Source organism: Nyctibius grandis, chromosome 2, assembly GCF_013368605.1.
Source record: "Nyctibius grandis isolate bNycGra1 chromosome 2, bNycGra1.pri, whole genome shotgun sequence".
NCBI classification, from domain to species: domain Eukaryota; kingdom Metazoa; phylum Chordata; class Aves; order Nyctibiiformes; family Nyctibiidae; genus Nyctibius; species Nyctibius grandis.
In genome coordinates, this window is record NC_090659.1 from 78517162 (window position 1) to 78534678 (window position 17517).

The 17517-nt window shown below is 36.5% G+C and overlaps 1 protein-coding gene across 14 annotated transcripts in view; it reads left to right on the plus strand.

Annotated features, from left to right (window-relative positions):
- MYCBP2 (MYC binding protein 2) overlaps positions 1-17517 on the plus strand; it is a 204691-nt gene that overhangs the window by 175845 nt on the left and 11329 nt on the right. For 13 of the 14 annotated variants that reach the window (XM_068395507.1, XM_068395513.1, XM_068395510.1 and 10 more), the window contains 12 exons: positions 716-876; positions 1496-1652; positions 2286-2510; positions 2971-3036; positions 5314-5553; positions 5686-5784; positions 6725-6805; positions 8030-8296; positions 9930-10213; positions 10507-10603; positions 14427-14546; positions 16318-16419. In XM_068395507.1, coding sequence (XP_068251608.1) covers positions 716-876; positions 1496-1652; positions 2286-2510; positions 2971-3036; positions 5314-5553; positions 5686-5784; positions 6725-6805; positions 8030-8296; positions 9930-10213; positions 10507-10603; positions 14427-14546; positions 16318-16419 — 1899 coding nt within the window. The remainder of the gene's footprint in view (positions 1-715; positions 877-1495; positions 1653-2285; positions 2511-2970; positions 3037-5313; positions 5554-5685; positions 5785-6724; positions 6806-8029; positions 8297-9929; positions 10214-10506; positions 10604-14426; positions 14547-16317; positions 16420-17517) is intronic. The other variant, XM_068395508.1, reaches the window with a different exon arrangement.

Below are 17517 nucleotides of genomic sequence, written 5' to 3' on the forward strand. Positions count from 1 at the left end.
TATGTTGGGGACATGCAGCTGGGTTCCATGGTTCAAGCAGGATCAGATTTTCTTTTAAACAAAGCAGCAGAGGAAACAGTTTGTATCCTTCATAGAGGAGTCTTTCCCTGCCTTCTGAACAGGATATTGTGAGCAGAACCTCCCTCGCTTTCTCTGCCACTAGTCCCCATAACACACCATGCTGGCGCCCACCCTCTTTTCTCTTCTGCCACTGCCTTTGTACCCACTGCCCAGTGGAACTTGGCTCCCAATGCACAGCTGTTTTGACATACCTTAACTAAGAATCATCATTTTCACAGCTCTAATAAAATAAAGCAGCTGATAACCTTAGCTTAATTAGCAAGTTTGTTATGGCTGGTTTTTGCTGCTCAAAAAAGTTGTTATTAACAGCTGGAATATGTTATTTTTTCCTAGTTTATTTGTTTGTTTCTTTCAAATTATTGCACTGTAATGTTTCACATCTTTAGATCATGAGAAGTACGTGGTAGTATACAGTATACTTCTGAAATTCCTTGTTTGGTGTTCATGTGTAACTTGTTATTGTAAAAATTCTCTGACAGGAACTGCTTTGAAGTTGACATTCATTATGGGATTGTTGCAGTTATTCTTAAACCAACTATCATGAGTGTTTTTAATTCTATGTTTTTATTTCTATTTATTTAACTTTTTTTCTCTGAAAGTCTGTTAACAGCATACAAATTGCTTTGCGTCTTAGGAAAAAGACACGAGAGTATGTGAACATCCTCTGTCAGATATAGTGATTGCTGGCGAAGCAGCTCACCCATTACCCCACACTTTTCATCGCCTTCTCCAGACAATCTCTGATCTTATGATGTCTCTTCCCAGTGGTAGTGCATTACAGCAAATGGCCTTAAGGTAAGTACAAATTAAGAAAGTTCTTAAAAGGCTGGAAACGTTGTAACATTATAGATGAAAAGATTTTGTGATGAAGGTAGGAAGTTTGAAACAACTTTATATGCCTGTGTGAAAAGGAGCATGTCTGTCCTTAAGCATAGGAAAGATATATGTAAAAGGTGTATGTATGTGTTTATACAAACAAATAATAGTATGAGACTTTTTAGAGAAAAATTTTTTTGCTCTTAATTCTGTACTGGATCCACTATGAAAAAAAACCCATACTATTGAATAATATGGTAGTATCTGTGTGTATGTGCATGGTAGCATAATACCTTTTGCTCAGAAATCTGTCATCTGAATAGTATCCTTAAACTGTTTGAAATTTTGCCTGTATATCTGTCCCAAAGATACAAATTGAATAATAATTATCCTGTTCACTGTTAAAGTTCTAAGAAAAAATTTACTCTTGCCTTCCTCAAAATGATGCATAGAAACACTTAAGATCCTGCAAAAATTTGAAGTTAAAGGTTTATAGAAAATATTTTGAGAAGCAAAAATGTAATTAATAATTTCACTGGTAGGTTATGTCTTTTAAACAATATTCCAAAATTTGAAAGTCCACTGAATGTGTTTTCAGGTGCTGGAGTCTCAAATTCAAACAATCGGATCACCAGTTCCTGCACCAAAGCAATGTTTTTCATCATATCAACAATATTTTGTCTAAATCTGATGATGGAGATAGTGAAGAGAGTTTTAGTATCAGTATTCAGTCTGGTTTTGAAGTCATGAATCAGGCAAGTATTACACCTCTCAGAAGCAGAGATCAATTGTGAACAGCCTGTACTTCCTATGATCATTATGTTTGAATTAAAACATTCTTTATTGCGATGTCATATTTCCTTCAATGTATCTCAGTTTGGGATCTTGTTGCTGATATTCAGGTTCTCATATTTAGCTTTAGAGGTTCGAATATTGACCCTTAGCCTGTATGTCACTCAAACCTAAATTTTGGAGCAGTGCTTGTAAGTACTTGTTTGCAAGTACAGTATTTGGGAATCTCTTATAGTTCATTTAGTTAATTCATTTGGTTCATTGAGTTAGTTCATTTTTTAAATGCCGTGTACTTCTAGTTCTTACTTGATTATATCTTTTTTCTTCTGTTATTCTGAGGAGCACAGATTAATACTCCTGATGAATTTCTTTAAAGTTTTTTCTTCCATTTACTAATATATTCAGCTGTTAGCTATTAAGATTTCCTTTGGTTTAAAGGGCTGAATAATTTGAACCAATAAATGACAAATTTCTTCTTTAATTCAGAGAGCATATTCCTCAGAACAGAAATGTCTGTATGGTTTTGAAGATTGTAAATAATGCTTGTATTTGGGCTTACTTTCAGGTATTTTAAATGTTTTCATTTGTTTTCACAGGAACTGTGTATAGTGGTTTGTCTAAAAGACCTAACCAGCATTGTTGACATTAAAACATCAAGCCGACCTGCCATGATTGGTAGTTTAACAGATGGGTCTACAGAAACGTTTTGGGAGTCAGGAGATGAAGATAAAAACAAAACTAAAAACATCACAATTAACTGTGTAAAAGGAATCAATGCACGTTATGTGTGTGTTCATGTAGACAATTCCAGGGATCTTGGGGTAAGAGGAAAATGATATGAAATGTCTCTCATTGAAGGTGCATAGTCAAAGTTGTATATATTTATCAATCAAGAACCATAATTTTCTTTGTCCAGTTCAGTTTGTAATTCTAATTCAGAAGCTCACACTTCAAGGTAAAGTTTCTAATTCCTGTGGTTTTGAAAGCAGTACCTGATCTGATCAGACCAATCCAACTAAACTGGCAGTTTGCATGAACCTGAGACTGGGAAACTTAATTCTCAGTGGCATGTTCAATTTCAGATGCATTTTCAAGCATTTAATTATTTCATAAATTACTTTTCCTGCTCACAATTTCTGTAGAAACATTCAAATAAGGAGTTTTCATAAAATCCAGACTATTTTCTAGATGTTTTATGTACGTACTCTCTTATTCTGACTATTTCTTCTGTATTAGTTCTCAGGTGAAGTGTTTTGTTCTTATTTTGCTTGTCTGTTGCAGAACAAGGTGACTTCAATGACCTTCCTAACTGGCAAGGCAGTAGAAGATCTCTGCAGAATAAAGCAGGTAAACATTTTAACAGTTGACATTGAAAAACTGTCATTTTTTGACTGCATGTAGCAGAGATTTTCTAAGCAAATAGTTACCATTTCCTATGGTAGATAAATTATTTTACAAGTATCAGGCATCATAATATTCTTGGAAAATACTGTATTATTAATGACAGAATTCAGTCATATATATTGAACATTGATCAAGCTTTTACTCTTTTACTGAAACAGAACAAGGTAATATAAAATGTTCCTTAGATTTTTTTTTTTAAATTACTACAGCTGAAAGGATAAGTGATCATGTAGAAGGTTTCCAAAAAACACTTGTTTAGGTTGTGTTTTATAAGGTCTAACAAGCTGTTTGATTTCTTGCAGGGTACTTATATCTGAATAGACCTGAAATAATTGCATTAAGTAGTATTACACACTGTTAGATATTCTGATGCCTGGCTTCTTAGTGTTGCATTGTCATTGCCTTTTTTATCTGCTTCATGGAACCATTTTTCGTTAGAGGAATGCAGCTTAAGAGTTAGGAGAAGTAGAATGCCACGAGAAAGAAGAAAATAAATCATTTACCCTCAACACAAGTTTTTCTAGTTACATGGTCTAACACACATTTATAACACACATTTTACTGTGCCATTTTAGTTCTCAGCTTCAGGTAGCTGAAAACTTCTGTCCGGAGACTCAAGTTCAGAATGGTATTCAGTGTTTGTACTTCTGTTTCTAAGCCAAACGACAGAGGCATGTTTTCTACACAGAGAATGAGGTTTTGTGTTTTGACACTGATGTAACCTATCAAACATATTTAAGGTTTCAAGCAGGCAGTTACCATTTTGGGCTCAAAACTTTATTATTTGGATTATTGACAGTCAGTGGTAAAATTCTTCAAGAAGCAGCATTGTCTTATTACAGAGAGATGGTTTGCTTTTCTTTACCTCTTATCCTCAGAGAGCATTTAAGGGAAAGATACAGCTCCAAAAGATGTTATAAATCTGAAGAAACAAAACTTTGGTACAGTGGACTTGTACTAAACGGTGAAGTGTGAGAGTGTGTGTGTATATATATACAGATAAAAGTTTGTGTGTGTGTTTCTCTGTGAATCTATATATAGAGATAGAAAATATAGATGAACACAGACACACCCCTCTTGGAGAATTTTTTTTTGTGAGAAGACTGACTTGATATGCCTGGCTATCCAGCTAAATAAAAGCAGGCCACGGCAGAGCTCAAGCACTGGACTCGTGATCGTTCATACAGCTTGTTAGCTTGCTCCCTGGCCTTGTTTCTGTCTACTCACAGTGCCCAGGCAATTTTCCAGGGATGTTTTACTCCCAAAAGGCAGGCAAGACTTGGTTCAGCTTTGCTCCCTCTTTGCTGAACAGTCCTCTGACACTTCTCCAACAGGTTTTTTATCTTGAAACACACCCACATACTATACCCTAACTCATGCATACCCTGTCTCATGGTATTTAAAGAAAAAAAAGTCAGACTTCTCTGCTGCAGCACAGTTCAATGCAGACACTGAGAATTAGTGTAGAAATAGGAAACAACAAATATTAGCTTGATTATAAATGAGCCTGTGGATATGAGAAGAGGGCTCACTTGGCTCATGGCTTAGGCCTACTCACGTTGCTCTGATCCATGATGTAAGGCACTGCACCCTATCGGTTTTTGGCTTCCAGTAGTGACATCACAGTTTAAATCCTATAACATTAATTAAATTCTTTTTTTTTTAAACCATATTTATTTTAATAAACTTAATTTGATACATTTCATCTGTCTTTTTTACAGTTATTAAGCCCTGCATCTGTTGATAAGGATATCAGACATTGACGTCCAAAGAGTTACAATTTCTTTGGCAAGCGTTTATCTGAACAGGGATGAAATAACTTAACTACTGATAATTGTGTGTTATATTTTCAGTTAAATTATGGTGGCTTTTTTTTTTTTAAGTAAAAGCAGTGAGCAAATATTAGTTCAAAGTGTTTTTTTGAATATGTGAACTGTTGCTTAGATAAAAGGGATAGATAGGCCACTATTTTTAATAGGCTTTAAAGACAAAAAATAAATGGCTATATGTCATTTTTTTAAGTTTGGGATTTTTTTTTAATCTGAATTCATGAGGTTGAATATTTTTATAATTAAAAATCGTAGTCTTACTGCTCAGGATAAAAATTTCATAGCAAACACTGGATTGGTTCCAGTGGTATATGATGGGTTTTGTTTTAGAGGTAGGTGACTTTTTGTTTGATGTAATGTCAGTTCCCATCTTTATATTCCTGTTTAATAGGTAGACTTGGATTCAAGACATATTGGCTGGGTAACAAGTGAACTTCCTGGGGGTGATAATCACATCATCAAAATTGAATTGAAGGGTCCAGAGAATACACTAAGAGTTCGACAAGTGAAAATTCTTGGATGGAAAGATGGTGAAAGCATTAAAATAGCAGGCCAGATTTCTGCAAGTGTAGCTCAACAAAGAAACTGTGAATCTGAGACGCTGCGAGTATTCCGACTTATTACATCCCAGGTGGGATTTTAATGATGTGTTATACAGTAAAAGTTACTATAAATTGTAGATTTTCAATGCTTTATGTTTTAATGTAAAAAGTCACATCTGCACAAGTTTGTCTTTGAGATAAGCTAATTGTCTTTCTTCCAGGTATTTGGAAAACTCATCTCTGGAGATGCTGAGCCAACCCCAGAACAAGAAGAAAAAGCACTGTTGTCTTCCCCAGAAGGAGAAGAAAAAGTACACAATGTATTTATTTGTATTCTATCAATAATACTTTGCTGAAAAAATGATCCAGGATGATTTTCAGTATTTGTCCTATGCTACATAATTTTCAGATCAAAACAGAAGTAAAATGTCACAATTGCTTATTTTTTAAAAGTTATCACTGATCATTTTATTAGTAAATTATAATTGGAGAATATGCATTTAATGGAAACCGTAGCAATGGTGGCGCAAATTATGCCTACAGTTACAGAAGTACTTAACGCTTGCAGTAATAGTCAATCTGAAAGTCCTTCTTGCCTATGATGTTGTGCCTTAAGAGGGGCTCTGTTGATGTTTATAGAAAAAGTATTAAGAAACTGCACTTGTATTCTTTTACCTAGTACATTCTCCTGTCTTCCAGCAAGGATTAGTTTAAGAAGTGTACCTGAAAAGGTCACTGTATCTGGGCTGTCATGTTCAATAGCCAAAATTGGACGATCCTTCATGAAAGTAATTTTGTTTCTCAGATGATATATGGTTTTGCTCTACCCAGTACCTTGTCGCAATAAGCTCCATGACTGAATTATTCATTTTGTAAAAGTGTATTTTTCTTACACCTGCTGTATGGTAATTTAATTATGTGTTCCCTGTTTCTTTTATTGTGAAATATATAACTGGAAAAGTATGTTCCGTGAACTGCTTTGAGACTGAATCTCAGATAATTATACTTAACTTGTTTTGCTTATTGATTATTTTATTTTATTTCATGCTCAAATTTCCTCTTATAAAGAGAAAGAAAGTAAATACATCTAAGCGGTATTCATTAACCATAGTTAAATTGATCTTATATATCTTACTTCTCTGCAACAGAAAGCTACAAACTTTTAGAACAAAGTTTGTTGATGTTCCATGTTAATTGCTACAATAATTAGGAAATATTCTTGAAATTCTTGATCTAATATTAAATATGCTTTTTATGAAGGCAACATCTGATGCAGACCTGAAGGAGCACATGGTAGGGATCATATTCAGCCGGAGCAAACTGACAAATTTGCAGAAGCAGGTTTGTTCATTCTGAAATGCTTTGAGGATTAAATGTTTGTGTGTTGTAATAACAGTGAACATAGTACCTTTCACTTGACACTTTCAGTTCTTCTGTTGGTCTTTATAATCAAATTTTGGTTTACATTTTAAATAGTATGTGTCTACATTTTATATGAAAAATCTGCTGAAATTGACACTGAAAAAATCCATTTTAATAGGATAAAAAACTCTATCCTGTTAGACTCGATTTAAAAAGAAATTTTAGAATTGAGTTGTAAATGGTACTTATTCGTGTTTGCTGATAATAATAGCATAATAGTAGACTGAAATTTCTAGGAGAGGTTCAGTGACACAGTTTAGATTTAGTTTTGCATGTTTTCTCCCCATTTCTGTCATCAAAATGTATTTAGGTTTGATAAAATGTAATCCTAAAAAGGTAATTAGTGCATAGATTCTTAAATTATTCTTTCCTGCAGTTAATGAAAGTTTGGGTTTGTGGTTTTCTTACTTATCTTTGTTTTTCTTAACATAAAGCAGTAGTTAGAAAATGTTTTTTCTTTTTCTTCTGAATACTTAGTTTTTTTAAATATACCAACTACAGCATCTTTTATATTACCTTTATTACACCTGTCACAAGACAAACATTGCCGTAAAGCTTTTCACAGTAATGCAAGAGGTATTAGATTCATTCTGAAGTTTGTTAGATTAGTAAGTCATGCAGAATCTACTTTTTTGTCACCCATATTAGCAAACTTTAAAATTTCTTAAATATGCTTTTTAATATGCTATTGGTAAAATGAAAACATGGTTTCTAAAATTTTTTAAGCTTCCTGGATAGTAAACTAAACAAGAGACTAAGTCTTTTTAATAAGTACTTTTCTTTTGTGGGTGTTGAATAAATGTATTTCTTTCAGGTTTGTGTGTATTTTTTGTAACCTGAATTCTATGTAAAAAGCAAATTAAAAGGCAGGAACTACAATAAAAAAAAGATCTATTTCAATGAAGTTTTTCAGAATGAAGATGAGCAAATCCAGTATTAAATCTTAATTCTAAAGGATTTTATCTAATCTTTACTATAAATTTTATTCTTCATTCAAATGTATGTTGAAAAGTAATTTAAGCACAAGCCAGATTTCACAGGCTTTCCATTTTAGTCATAGTTGAGAAGATACATAAAACACAACCTTTTTCACTTTCTAAAAGTTTTTAAGAGTTATTACGTATTTGGATTCTGTTTGGATAGGTATGTGCTCACATAGTCCAGGCCATACGAATGGAGGCAACCCGTGTGCGTGAAGAATGGGAGCATGCCATCTCTAGCAAAGAGAACGCCAACTCGCAGCCTAGCGATGAAGATGCTTCTTCCGACGCTTATTGCTTTGAACTGCTGTCAATGGTCCTGGCGTTGAGCGGTTCCAATGTAGGCCGGCAGTATCTGGCTCAGCAGCTGACTCTGCTCCAGGACCTCTTCTCATTACTACATACGGCTTCTCCCAGGGTGCAGAGACAGGTGAGTGCTAACTGTTCCTTGTCTCTCTTCATATTCCTAGAAAAAAAGTCTTTAGAATCCTGTAATTGTGTGCATGATAGTATAATATGTATTTGAACTTATTTTTTTGTGAAATGTAATTTTGTATTTTTGCTTCAAAAATGTTTTCCCAGTCATACTCAAATCATCCCTATATTCCACATAGGGAATAACTGTAAATAAAGCAACTCATTTTGTTATTGCAGTCACGAGGAAAGGGCAAACAGAAATTTATGAACATTTAAAAACAAAGTACAGAATCTCTTTTTGGAATTTAAGTGTCAGGTTTGGGTTTTTTTTTCCCAGTTTTTGAATAGGGCTAAAATTATAAAGTTTTATGTGTTTGATATATAAATACATATATGCTCCAGCACCACCACAACTTGACTGTGTAAAACTATTTATAGGAAGCTTGTGTTGAAGACAATGGAGGCTACAGCTATGACATTAAAACAAACTCACTTTTGAGTAAGTTTGTAATGCTTTGTCTCCAAGAGGTAGAACTGAGGTGTAGGAATCCAGAATTGCTTAATTAACGCTTATGTCATCATGAACCTAAATCAGCAAACTTTTCTGAAATGCCTTTGAGTAATAGCACCCTTCACCTTTCTTGTCCTTGTTCTGAAGGATTTTGAATAGGGCAGGATAAATTGCTTTCTCAAACCGTACATCAAAGAAACATACAGTTTGCTTGGCAGGGGTTGTTGCTGAAATGAAGTAGGATGCACAAGAGCAATTAGTAATTTTGTGTGTCCTAATGGGGGTCTTTTACGTAAGCGCACAGCCTTTGTTTTGGAGTGATGTTGCAAAGGATTCTTCAGTGAATCTGAACTTCACAGTATTCAGTATACTTTTTTTTTTTCTAAAAAAGTAACAGTTTTTCAAGAGAACATTGAAGGCCTGAGAAATTACATAGGAAATGTTTACTCCTTAAGCTTTCATACATCCTGATTTGGACCAAACTTTGCATGATATAGCCAATTTCAACCCCAATTCCACCGGCTGGTAAGGTTGAAGCATATAATTTCAAGATGGGTCCTGTTAGATACGGAGCAATTGGCACAGATTTCCTTTTCAAAAAATTCCAGTTAGAATATCACAAGGAAAACTAGAGGGCGAAGAGAGTATCATGATTCTCAGTACCTCAAGGCAAGTACTTTGTTTTCAGAAGTCTAAAGTGTCTCTTAATGGTTCTACCACAGTTTCTGTCATCTAAAGACTGTATCTAAAGATATATATCTTAAGATTATATGCAAAGTGGGTAACATGTCTGTAACGTGCAAGCAAATCAGAGTTGTACAAACATCTCTATCACTGTTATCATAAGAACAGTACCAAGCGTATTTTTATTATTCTATGAAGACTAAGTATTGTTTGAGTGAGGTTGGTTCTGGACTCTTTGGCCTTGTCTCACTGGGTATATTAATAATAATAAACTTCAAAGCAAGATAGAAGCCTTACAGAATTTCTTACAGGTGTGATTGAAGTACAGAAGGTAGATTCAGTCTTTCTTATTGAAATACCTTGTGAAGAAGAAAAAAATACTTTTATTTGATTTTCCTTGAAAACTCCAGCTGTCTTTGTAAGAATTGTGGTGTTCTGATTTTTTCTCCAGGTGACATCATTACTAAGACGTGTCTTGCCTGAGGTAACCCCTAGTCGCCTGGCTAGTATTATAGGAGTGAAGTCTCTTCCACCAGCAGATATAAGTGATATCATTCACTCAACAGAAAAAGGAGATTGGAATAAGCTAGGTATCTTAGACATGTTTTTGGGATGCATTGCCAAAGCTCTCACTGTACAGCTAAAAGCCAAAGGAACAACTATAACAGGGACAGCTGGCACTACTGCAGGCAAAGGAGTTACTACAGTCACACTTCCAATGATCTTCAATTCCAGGTTTGTTTGAAAATATGTATATATTCTTAAGCTAAAGGCACAAAATAATTAGAGTGTTTGAAGTCAGTTATGTTTTCTTTTATGATCTTTGTTTTATAAACAGAAAAAATGTGTAACACTTTGACAGTATGTCTCATGTTATTAGTAAGTTTGATTTAAAAAAAAAAATAAATAAACCCCAGCCTGCAACCTACCATATGCTGAACATGTGCACTATTTCTTTGTGGTAGATTTTGACAAGTAGTCACTAATTACTTGAATTTATTTCATGTATTACCATATGTCTTTCACAGCTACATTCGGCGAGGTGAAAGTCATTGGTGGATGAAGGGTTCGACACCTACACAGATTTCAGAGATCATTATTAAACTCATTAAAGACATGGCAGCAGTAAGTTTCTATCCTTTAAATGTGTGGAGGGTTTTCAAATATTTCTGATAATGAGTACATTTTTTCATTACTTTCTATTGCATTTAGTATTGGGTTGAGCTGTTAAATGTGAGTTGGTCTCAAGAAGAAAAAGGTATAGTATTCTGCATAGAGTCTAGGCCTAGGAGCAGTAGGAATTCACTTCTGATTCTGCTAAACAGAAATCCATTTTTGAAATAAGCTTTTCAATAAGTCCCTTGTACCAGAAATTTAAGTGGTAAACAATAATTGTGTCTCTTTTTCTACATTATTAACTTAGAAGCCTAATTTTTTAAGTCTTGAGCACTCAGAACTCCAATTGAAAAGTAAAAAGTGTCTGTGGAGTAAGATAATAGTGGTGTTTTCATGTAGCTGTATGTAGATTTTATATGTGGAGTTTCTTGTTAAGACTGCATGTTAAGATTGGCTTCTTTCAGTCTTACTGAAATCTACATTTGTAGTTGTTTATTACTTTAACCATCTGGGCTGAAATTTTCCAGAGTTGTATCTGCTTCAGGGAAGTTTTTTGTCAGAAGAGTTTGATGAAAAGTGATTCAGCTATTTCCCAGAAACAATATTGCCAAAAAAAAAAAAAAAAGGTTTTGTATATGTTTAGGGGAAAGGAGTTTAGGTGGGAGGTTGGTTTTCACAGAATCACAGAATCACAGAATGTTGGGGATTGGAAGGGACCTCGAAAGATCATCTAGTCCAATCCCCCTGCCGGAGCAGGATTGCCTAGACCATATCACACAGGAACGCGTCCAGGCGGGTTTTGAATGTCTCCAGAGAAGGAGACTCCACAACCTCTCTGGGCAGCCTGTTCCAGTGTTCGGTCACCCTCACCGTAAAGAAGTTTTTCCTCATATTTAAGTGGAACCTCCTGTGTTCCAGTTTGCACCCATTGCCCCTTGTCCTGTCAAGGGATGTCACTGAGAAGAGCCTGGCTCCATCCTCATGACACTTGCCCTTTACATATTTATAAACATTAATGAGGTCACCCCTCAGTCTCCTCTTCTCTAAGCTAAAGAGACCCAGCTCCCTCAGCCTCTCCTCATAAGGGAGATGTTCCACCCCCTTAATCATCTTCGTGGCTCTGTGCTGGACTCTCTCTAGCAGTTCCCTGTCCTTCTTGAACTGAGGGGCCCAGAACTGGACACAATACTCCAGATGCGGCCTCACCAGGGCAGAGTAGAGGGGGAGGAGAACCTCTCTTGACCTGCTGACCACACCCCTTCTAATACACCCCAGGATGCCATTGGCCTTCTTGGCCACAAGGGCACATTGCTGGCTCATGGTCATCCTGTTGTCCACTAGGACCCCCAGGTCCCTTTCCCCTACGCTGGTCTCCAACAGGTCTGCCCCCAACTTGTACTGGTACATGGGGTTGTTCTTGGTTTTCCTTAATTCTGTACCTCTTTCAGTGAGATGCTCTAAATGACCCAGATTTTCCTCTGTGATTACCCTTTGAAAGCTGTTTCAGTATGTTCAGCTTTGGAGTCCTATTTTCTAAACCATTCACTGTGCTTAGATTAAGGAGATCCCTTCTCAAAGTGCTGAAGCTGGATGGGAATTCTCTGCAACTGCTACTGTTGATTCTGACCACAAGATTTCAGAATCTCACAATTCATCTTTAGTTAAGAGTTACAATTAAAGTGTGTCTTGTCCCTCAGCAGTGCCAGTTTATGCATAAAATGATCACTTAGTCTTTGCTTCACTTGCTCCGGTGACTAGAGGGGAAAGGCCTGTTGTAGGCACCACTGTGTTTCCACATGATGGATTTTTGTTTCTGCTTACTTTATCAACATTTTAGGAAATTACATATAAAAACTAGGTCCAAAAAAAAATAGCAGTTGCAAAGACAAGTACTTAGAAGATAGTAAATGACAGGATTAATGTGGTGCCCCCTGTCTGTATATGCCCATATGTTTTTCTCAGGCACTCCACTTCTTTCAGTGTATAAGATGCAACATATATTGGGAATGGATTTGGGAGGGGAAGGGTAATTTGTTCAAGATTTTTTTTTTTTTTAAGGGTTGTTGCTAGTACCATTTGTAGCCATCGTCGGTAGGTATGCTTTGGGTAAGTAGGAAAACGTCAGGGAAATAGTGGATTCTCTTCTGCAGCATTTTTAAATAGTACTGGGCAAGTCTTTTGAAGCAAACGCTGTGGTCCTTGTTTTATGGGATTCAGGCTCCCATGATGATTGGAGAGCCTATCCCTTAATGAACAGCTGATTAAAACTAAGCTGAGCAGAGACCTTTGCCAGGAATAAAAGAGAGAGATTAGTAGAAACAGAAAATGGCTGGCTGACTAGAATCAGATGTTTGTGGTTTTGTTTAAGCAGCTCCTCTAGCCATTCAAGACCTTCACCCATGAAACTGTTGCATTTGCTAATATCTGGTTCTCCAAAACCATTGCAGAAGTTAGTAGGAAAGTCTTAAAGCTCTGGAGTCAGATATGGCAACTGGTATGCATATCCAGAGTATGCTAGGCTCAGTCTCCCACATACCTGATAGTTTTCCAGTAGTGCTGGCTGTTGGGTATACTGGTGTGGGTCTTGAATTCTCTTGTTTAAGCCATTTTACTTGGAATGAATATGTAACTATTTATTATAAAAAAGGAAGAGATCAAGTCAGTCAGATAAAGTCTAGTCCTCTCAGATGTGAATATAAATCCCTCATTCAGTAGATTCTGAATTGGTTACGTAAAGTGTAGCAGCTCCTAAGGGAATTATTGGGACTGAGTTTACTCTAAAGTGTTCAGTAGCCAAACAGGAAAGACCTTTCTCTCCTCTTGTATGAAGAAGAGACCTGAACTTTATTCCCTTCATTCTAGATGAGGGAGACCTGACTGAAGCCGTTCAAGGGTGGGAGTAATAACATTTCTTGATTACGTTTTGTAAGGGACTTCTGTGGTTTAGGTATGCTCCAAACTTGTTCGGGGATTTGGCGCTGTTACCCAAAAGAGGGTGGAGGAATAGAGGAGTCCTAGTTTAAAAACCTTTCTTTGAGGCTTTTAGAGCTGCTAATTATCAGTAGGGTGACATCAGTCTTACTAACCACTTTGTAAGAGTTACAAATGTGATTCCTTTCACTTAACTTTTTCAACATTTGCAATGTGTAGGTACCTACATCTGAGTTAGTCTCTGTAGCTTCCTTTTTTTAGAGTCCAGTGAGTCTCAATTATTTCTGTCACTTTTAGCATGAGGTTTAGAAATTTAGAGATTACATTACAAATTTAAGGATTCAGCAGTCTCTGAATCGGGAACTTTAGGTTATAAGTCAGTGCCATACGCTCAGAATCTTTAAGGTTGGTTTGGAATGTATGCTGTTGTTCTGATGTTTCCTGTGTACTCCTCTTTATCTCTTTCAAATACAGAAACTGTGTAGAGTATTCAGGAAGGCTGAGCTAGGCAAGTGAAGCTAATTTCTCTAGGAACCCACTGTAATCTGTGTGTTGTTCACAGCCACTAATTCGTGCTCCAGCTCTGCATCTTTCTTTCTCGGGGCGGGACTTTAGGAATACACCCTTTCATTCTCCAAATCATATGCCCTCTACCTATTCCAAGTTAGTTATTCCAATAAGTTGCTCAGAGACTACCTCAGTCAGTCACCTGAGTACTTGAGCGCTAATTTTTACCAGCTCTGTCTGATTTGAAAATACCTGATTTGTCAAAGTCATCCCTGACTTCCTCCTTTTCTATTCTAACTTGAGATCCTAACTTGATGTTGCTTGTAGCAGGTCTCATTACAGTTTTAGTTGTTCTTAATAAAATGTGTAATAAATTGAGTTTCCTCTTTAACAGGGTCATCTGTCAGAAGCTTGGTCCCGTGTGACAAAGAATGCTATTGCTGAAACCATCATAGCTCTGACCAAAATGGAAGAAGAATACAGATCACCAGTGAGGTGCATTGCAACAACCAGAGTAAGAACTTCACTAAACTTAACATTAATTCATTGTAAATGTGCAGTAAGAGCCCATCCAAGAGCCTTCCTATATTTTAGGAAAACCTTCCTTATACATGTTGTTTCAGGAAACAATGCATACAGTATACAGTTTATATTCTCCTAATCTAACTGTGTGCATAATGGACAGGTATCCTAACTAATGCAATCACTGTTTGTTCTAATAAAAGTCTTTCTCTCTCTGTGTCACAGCAGATTGAGTTTTCTTCTTTGTGGCAGAAATACACCAGTAAAAACTGAATTTTGATTAAATATGTATCTTGGGTACCTCCCAGGTAATGAAGAATGAGTGTTATGCTTATACATTTAGGGTTTTATCCTTGAGTTAATTCTGCGTTAAGTTTGTGATACTTGCCTTTTACTAAATTTATGAGATCAGCAAGGAAAATGGCACAATATGTATCAGCTGTCTTTTTCCAGCTCTCTACAGGATTATTTTAAGTGCTGTGACTTCTAGGTCATCAGCTGCTGCATCTGAAGGCTATTATGAAAACACTCAGTAACAAACATTCTCTAGGACAATTAAGCTAAGTTTCACCTGTGTTTTAGTCTCAAAATGAAAAATCACTTGCTGAACCCTTTATTATTTACCTGGGGTGCTTTTCTTTCTTTGTCTTTACTTCTTCCATGACAGAGAAACTTGGACTAACTTAACCTTAATAGATTGCTTGAAATACGATGTAAAGCATACTTGTATATTATGACATTCCTACCATCTTAGGGAGCAGAGATTTTGGCTTCTCAAGCATAATAATCACATGTAAAAGAAGAGGTTTGCAATGGTTACAGGCATTTGACGCTCGTGTTCTTTTCCATCTTCAAAGGCTGTGCCAGTTGTCCTTTTCATCGCCTTACTCATACATTCTCTGCTCTTTGGAAGACATGGTCTCAGAGTATCACCAGCTCCTGCTGTCACTGTGTTAGTTAAATCAGGTCTCAGAGGAGCCCTGAACGTCAGCCTAGCTCTCCGTGTGAATGAACTTAGTTCTGTCATGGAGGTGTGCATTTTGGGGGGGAGTCCAGTAGAATTTTTTAGTTAAAATAATTTTGTTCAAATCAAACCTTTGATCAAAGCCTATTGCAAAATGCAGCTGTCAAGTGCATTTCAGTTTGGGTTGGGTTGCAGGCTTACCAACAAATTATCCTCATGTAGCTCATCACTTTAGGATTTCACTGTAGTCAATGGAGAGGAAGAGAGGAAAGCTTCCTCTGAAGAACAGCTAGCTCAGAACCCTTTTCTAGGTAATCTCAAATGCCCCATGCAGTGAGGAGAGAACATAGGGAAACCTGTCTCATTGAGCTAAAGTTTTGTTGGTTTGGGGTTTTTTTTATTAGTCTGTGTCCTTGAATTTCTTCTCCCCCAAAGCCTGCAATGTTTGGGAGTGATATGCGAGTCTGTATTTGCCATATTTCTCTATACTATACTGTGGTTGATCTTTCTTCACTGTTTCTCTCTTGTGTGCTAACTACTGTATATACGACCATAAAGTGACACACCTGAAAGAAACAAGGTACTTCCCAAAAGTTCAATAAGTTTTATTGTGTGCTTGACTTCTTTTGGAAAAGAAAACACTTGCTTTGTATGGGCAGGCTTCAGCTAACAATGATACCGTTTGCAGGTAACAGTGACATTCTTGTATGCCAAAGTTTATATTTTTAGTATTTGGGATTTTTTTTTTTTTTTTTAGTATTTTATGTAAAACATTTAATTCTACCTTGCCTTTCAATAGCTATGGCTGGCCTTAGCATCCCTCTGTGTACTTGATCAGGATCATGTTGATAGACTATCCTCAGGAAGATGGATGGGAAAGGACGGACAACAGAAACAGATGGTGAGACTGAAAATCGTATCTTTTTGTGTTTATTTTGATTTACTCAGTAGTCAAAGAGTTTAGAATAATGATAGGGAAAGGCAGACTTGGCCTACCTTATTCCTCCCAATTGTCCCCAGGGGAAATTGCACATACGTGTTTGAAGTATTTGTGTCCTAGACAAGCGCTACTCAGAAAACAAAAATTCCAACTTAAAACAATAAGGTAGCAATTCTACTGATATTCAGGATGGAGCAAGGCCTTCCTAACACCTGTAGGATGGATTTCTGAGAGTAGATTGACTCAGTTAATACGACACCCTTTATCAGAGCTTTTTTCTTTCTATCTGGATCTCTGTCGCATAATAAAGTAAATTCTTTCATGTTCCTCAATAACTTCTCCATAATTTAGCTTCCTCTTCCCTATCTCAGTAGAGAGTGATTACCCCAAAGAGAAAGAAACTCTTTCTAACTGAATTTAGTAAAGCTACCATTTACCCAGAGGATTTACAAATTTAATATGGAATATGACAGATTAATCGAGTTTCTGTCTATGTTTTTCAGGATGTCAAAAAGCTTATGATTTTTTTAATATGAATCTGGGAAGAGCAAAATAATGAAGCTGGTCTCTTTATAACTTGGTTAGGTGGATCCCTGTGGGAGGCCAGGGAAGATTGTGCCTTCCCGCTAGCAACTGAGGATGCTTAGAGCAAAGAAGCCTCCAAAGCAGTTTAGTGTAGGTAGAAAGAGAATACAGGAGACACAGAGCTGCAGCAGCAAGGACTAAAACTCTGCTGAGAAGGAAGCAGACACAAAGGTTTCTGAGGTGATTAAGAAAGTCAAGGGACTTCTGTAGAGCTTTGGAAATGTCAGAGGAACAGCCAAGACACAGTCAAGCAGGGATACAAGGACCCAGCCTGAAAATTCCCCAATACTGTTTTATACCAGGATATTCAAATGTTGAGGTGAACTGTGTTCCCCCTACTAGGACTGCTGTTGAAAGGATTCTGTTCTAAGCTGCATGAGCAGTATCATGGAAACCACATGTTCTGGATGTACGATAGAAACTTGTTCTTGGACATATGCATATACATGATCAAAGTCAGTCATTGAACTCTAT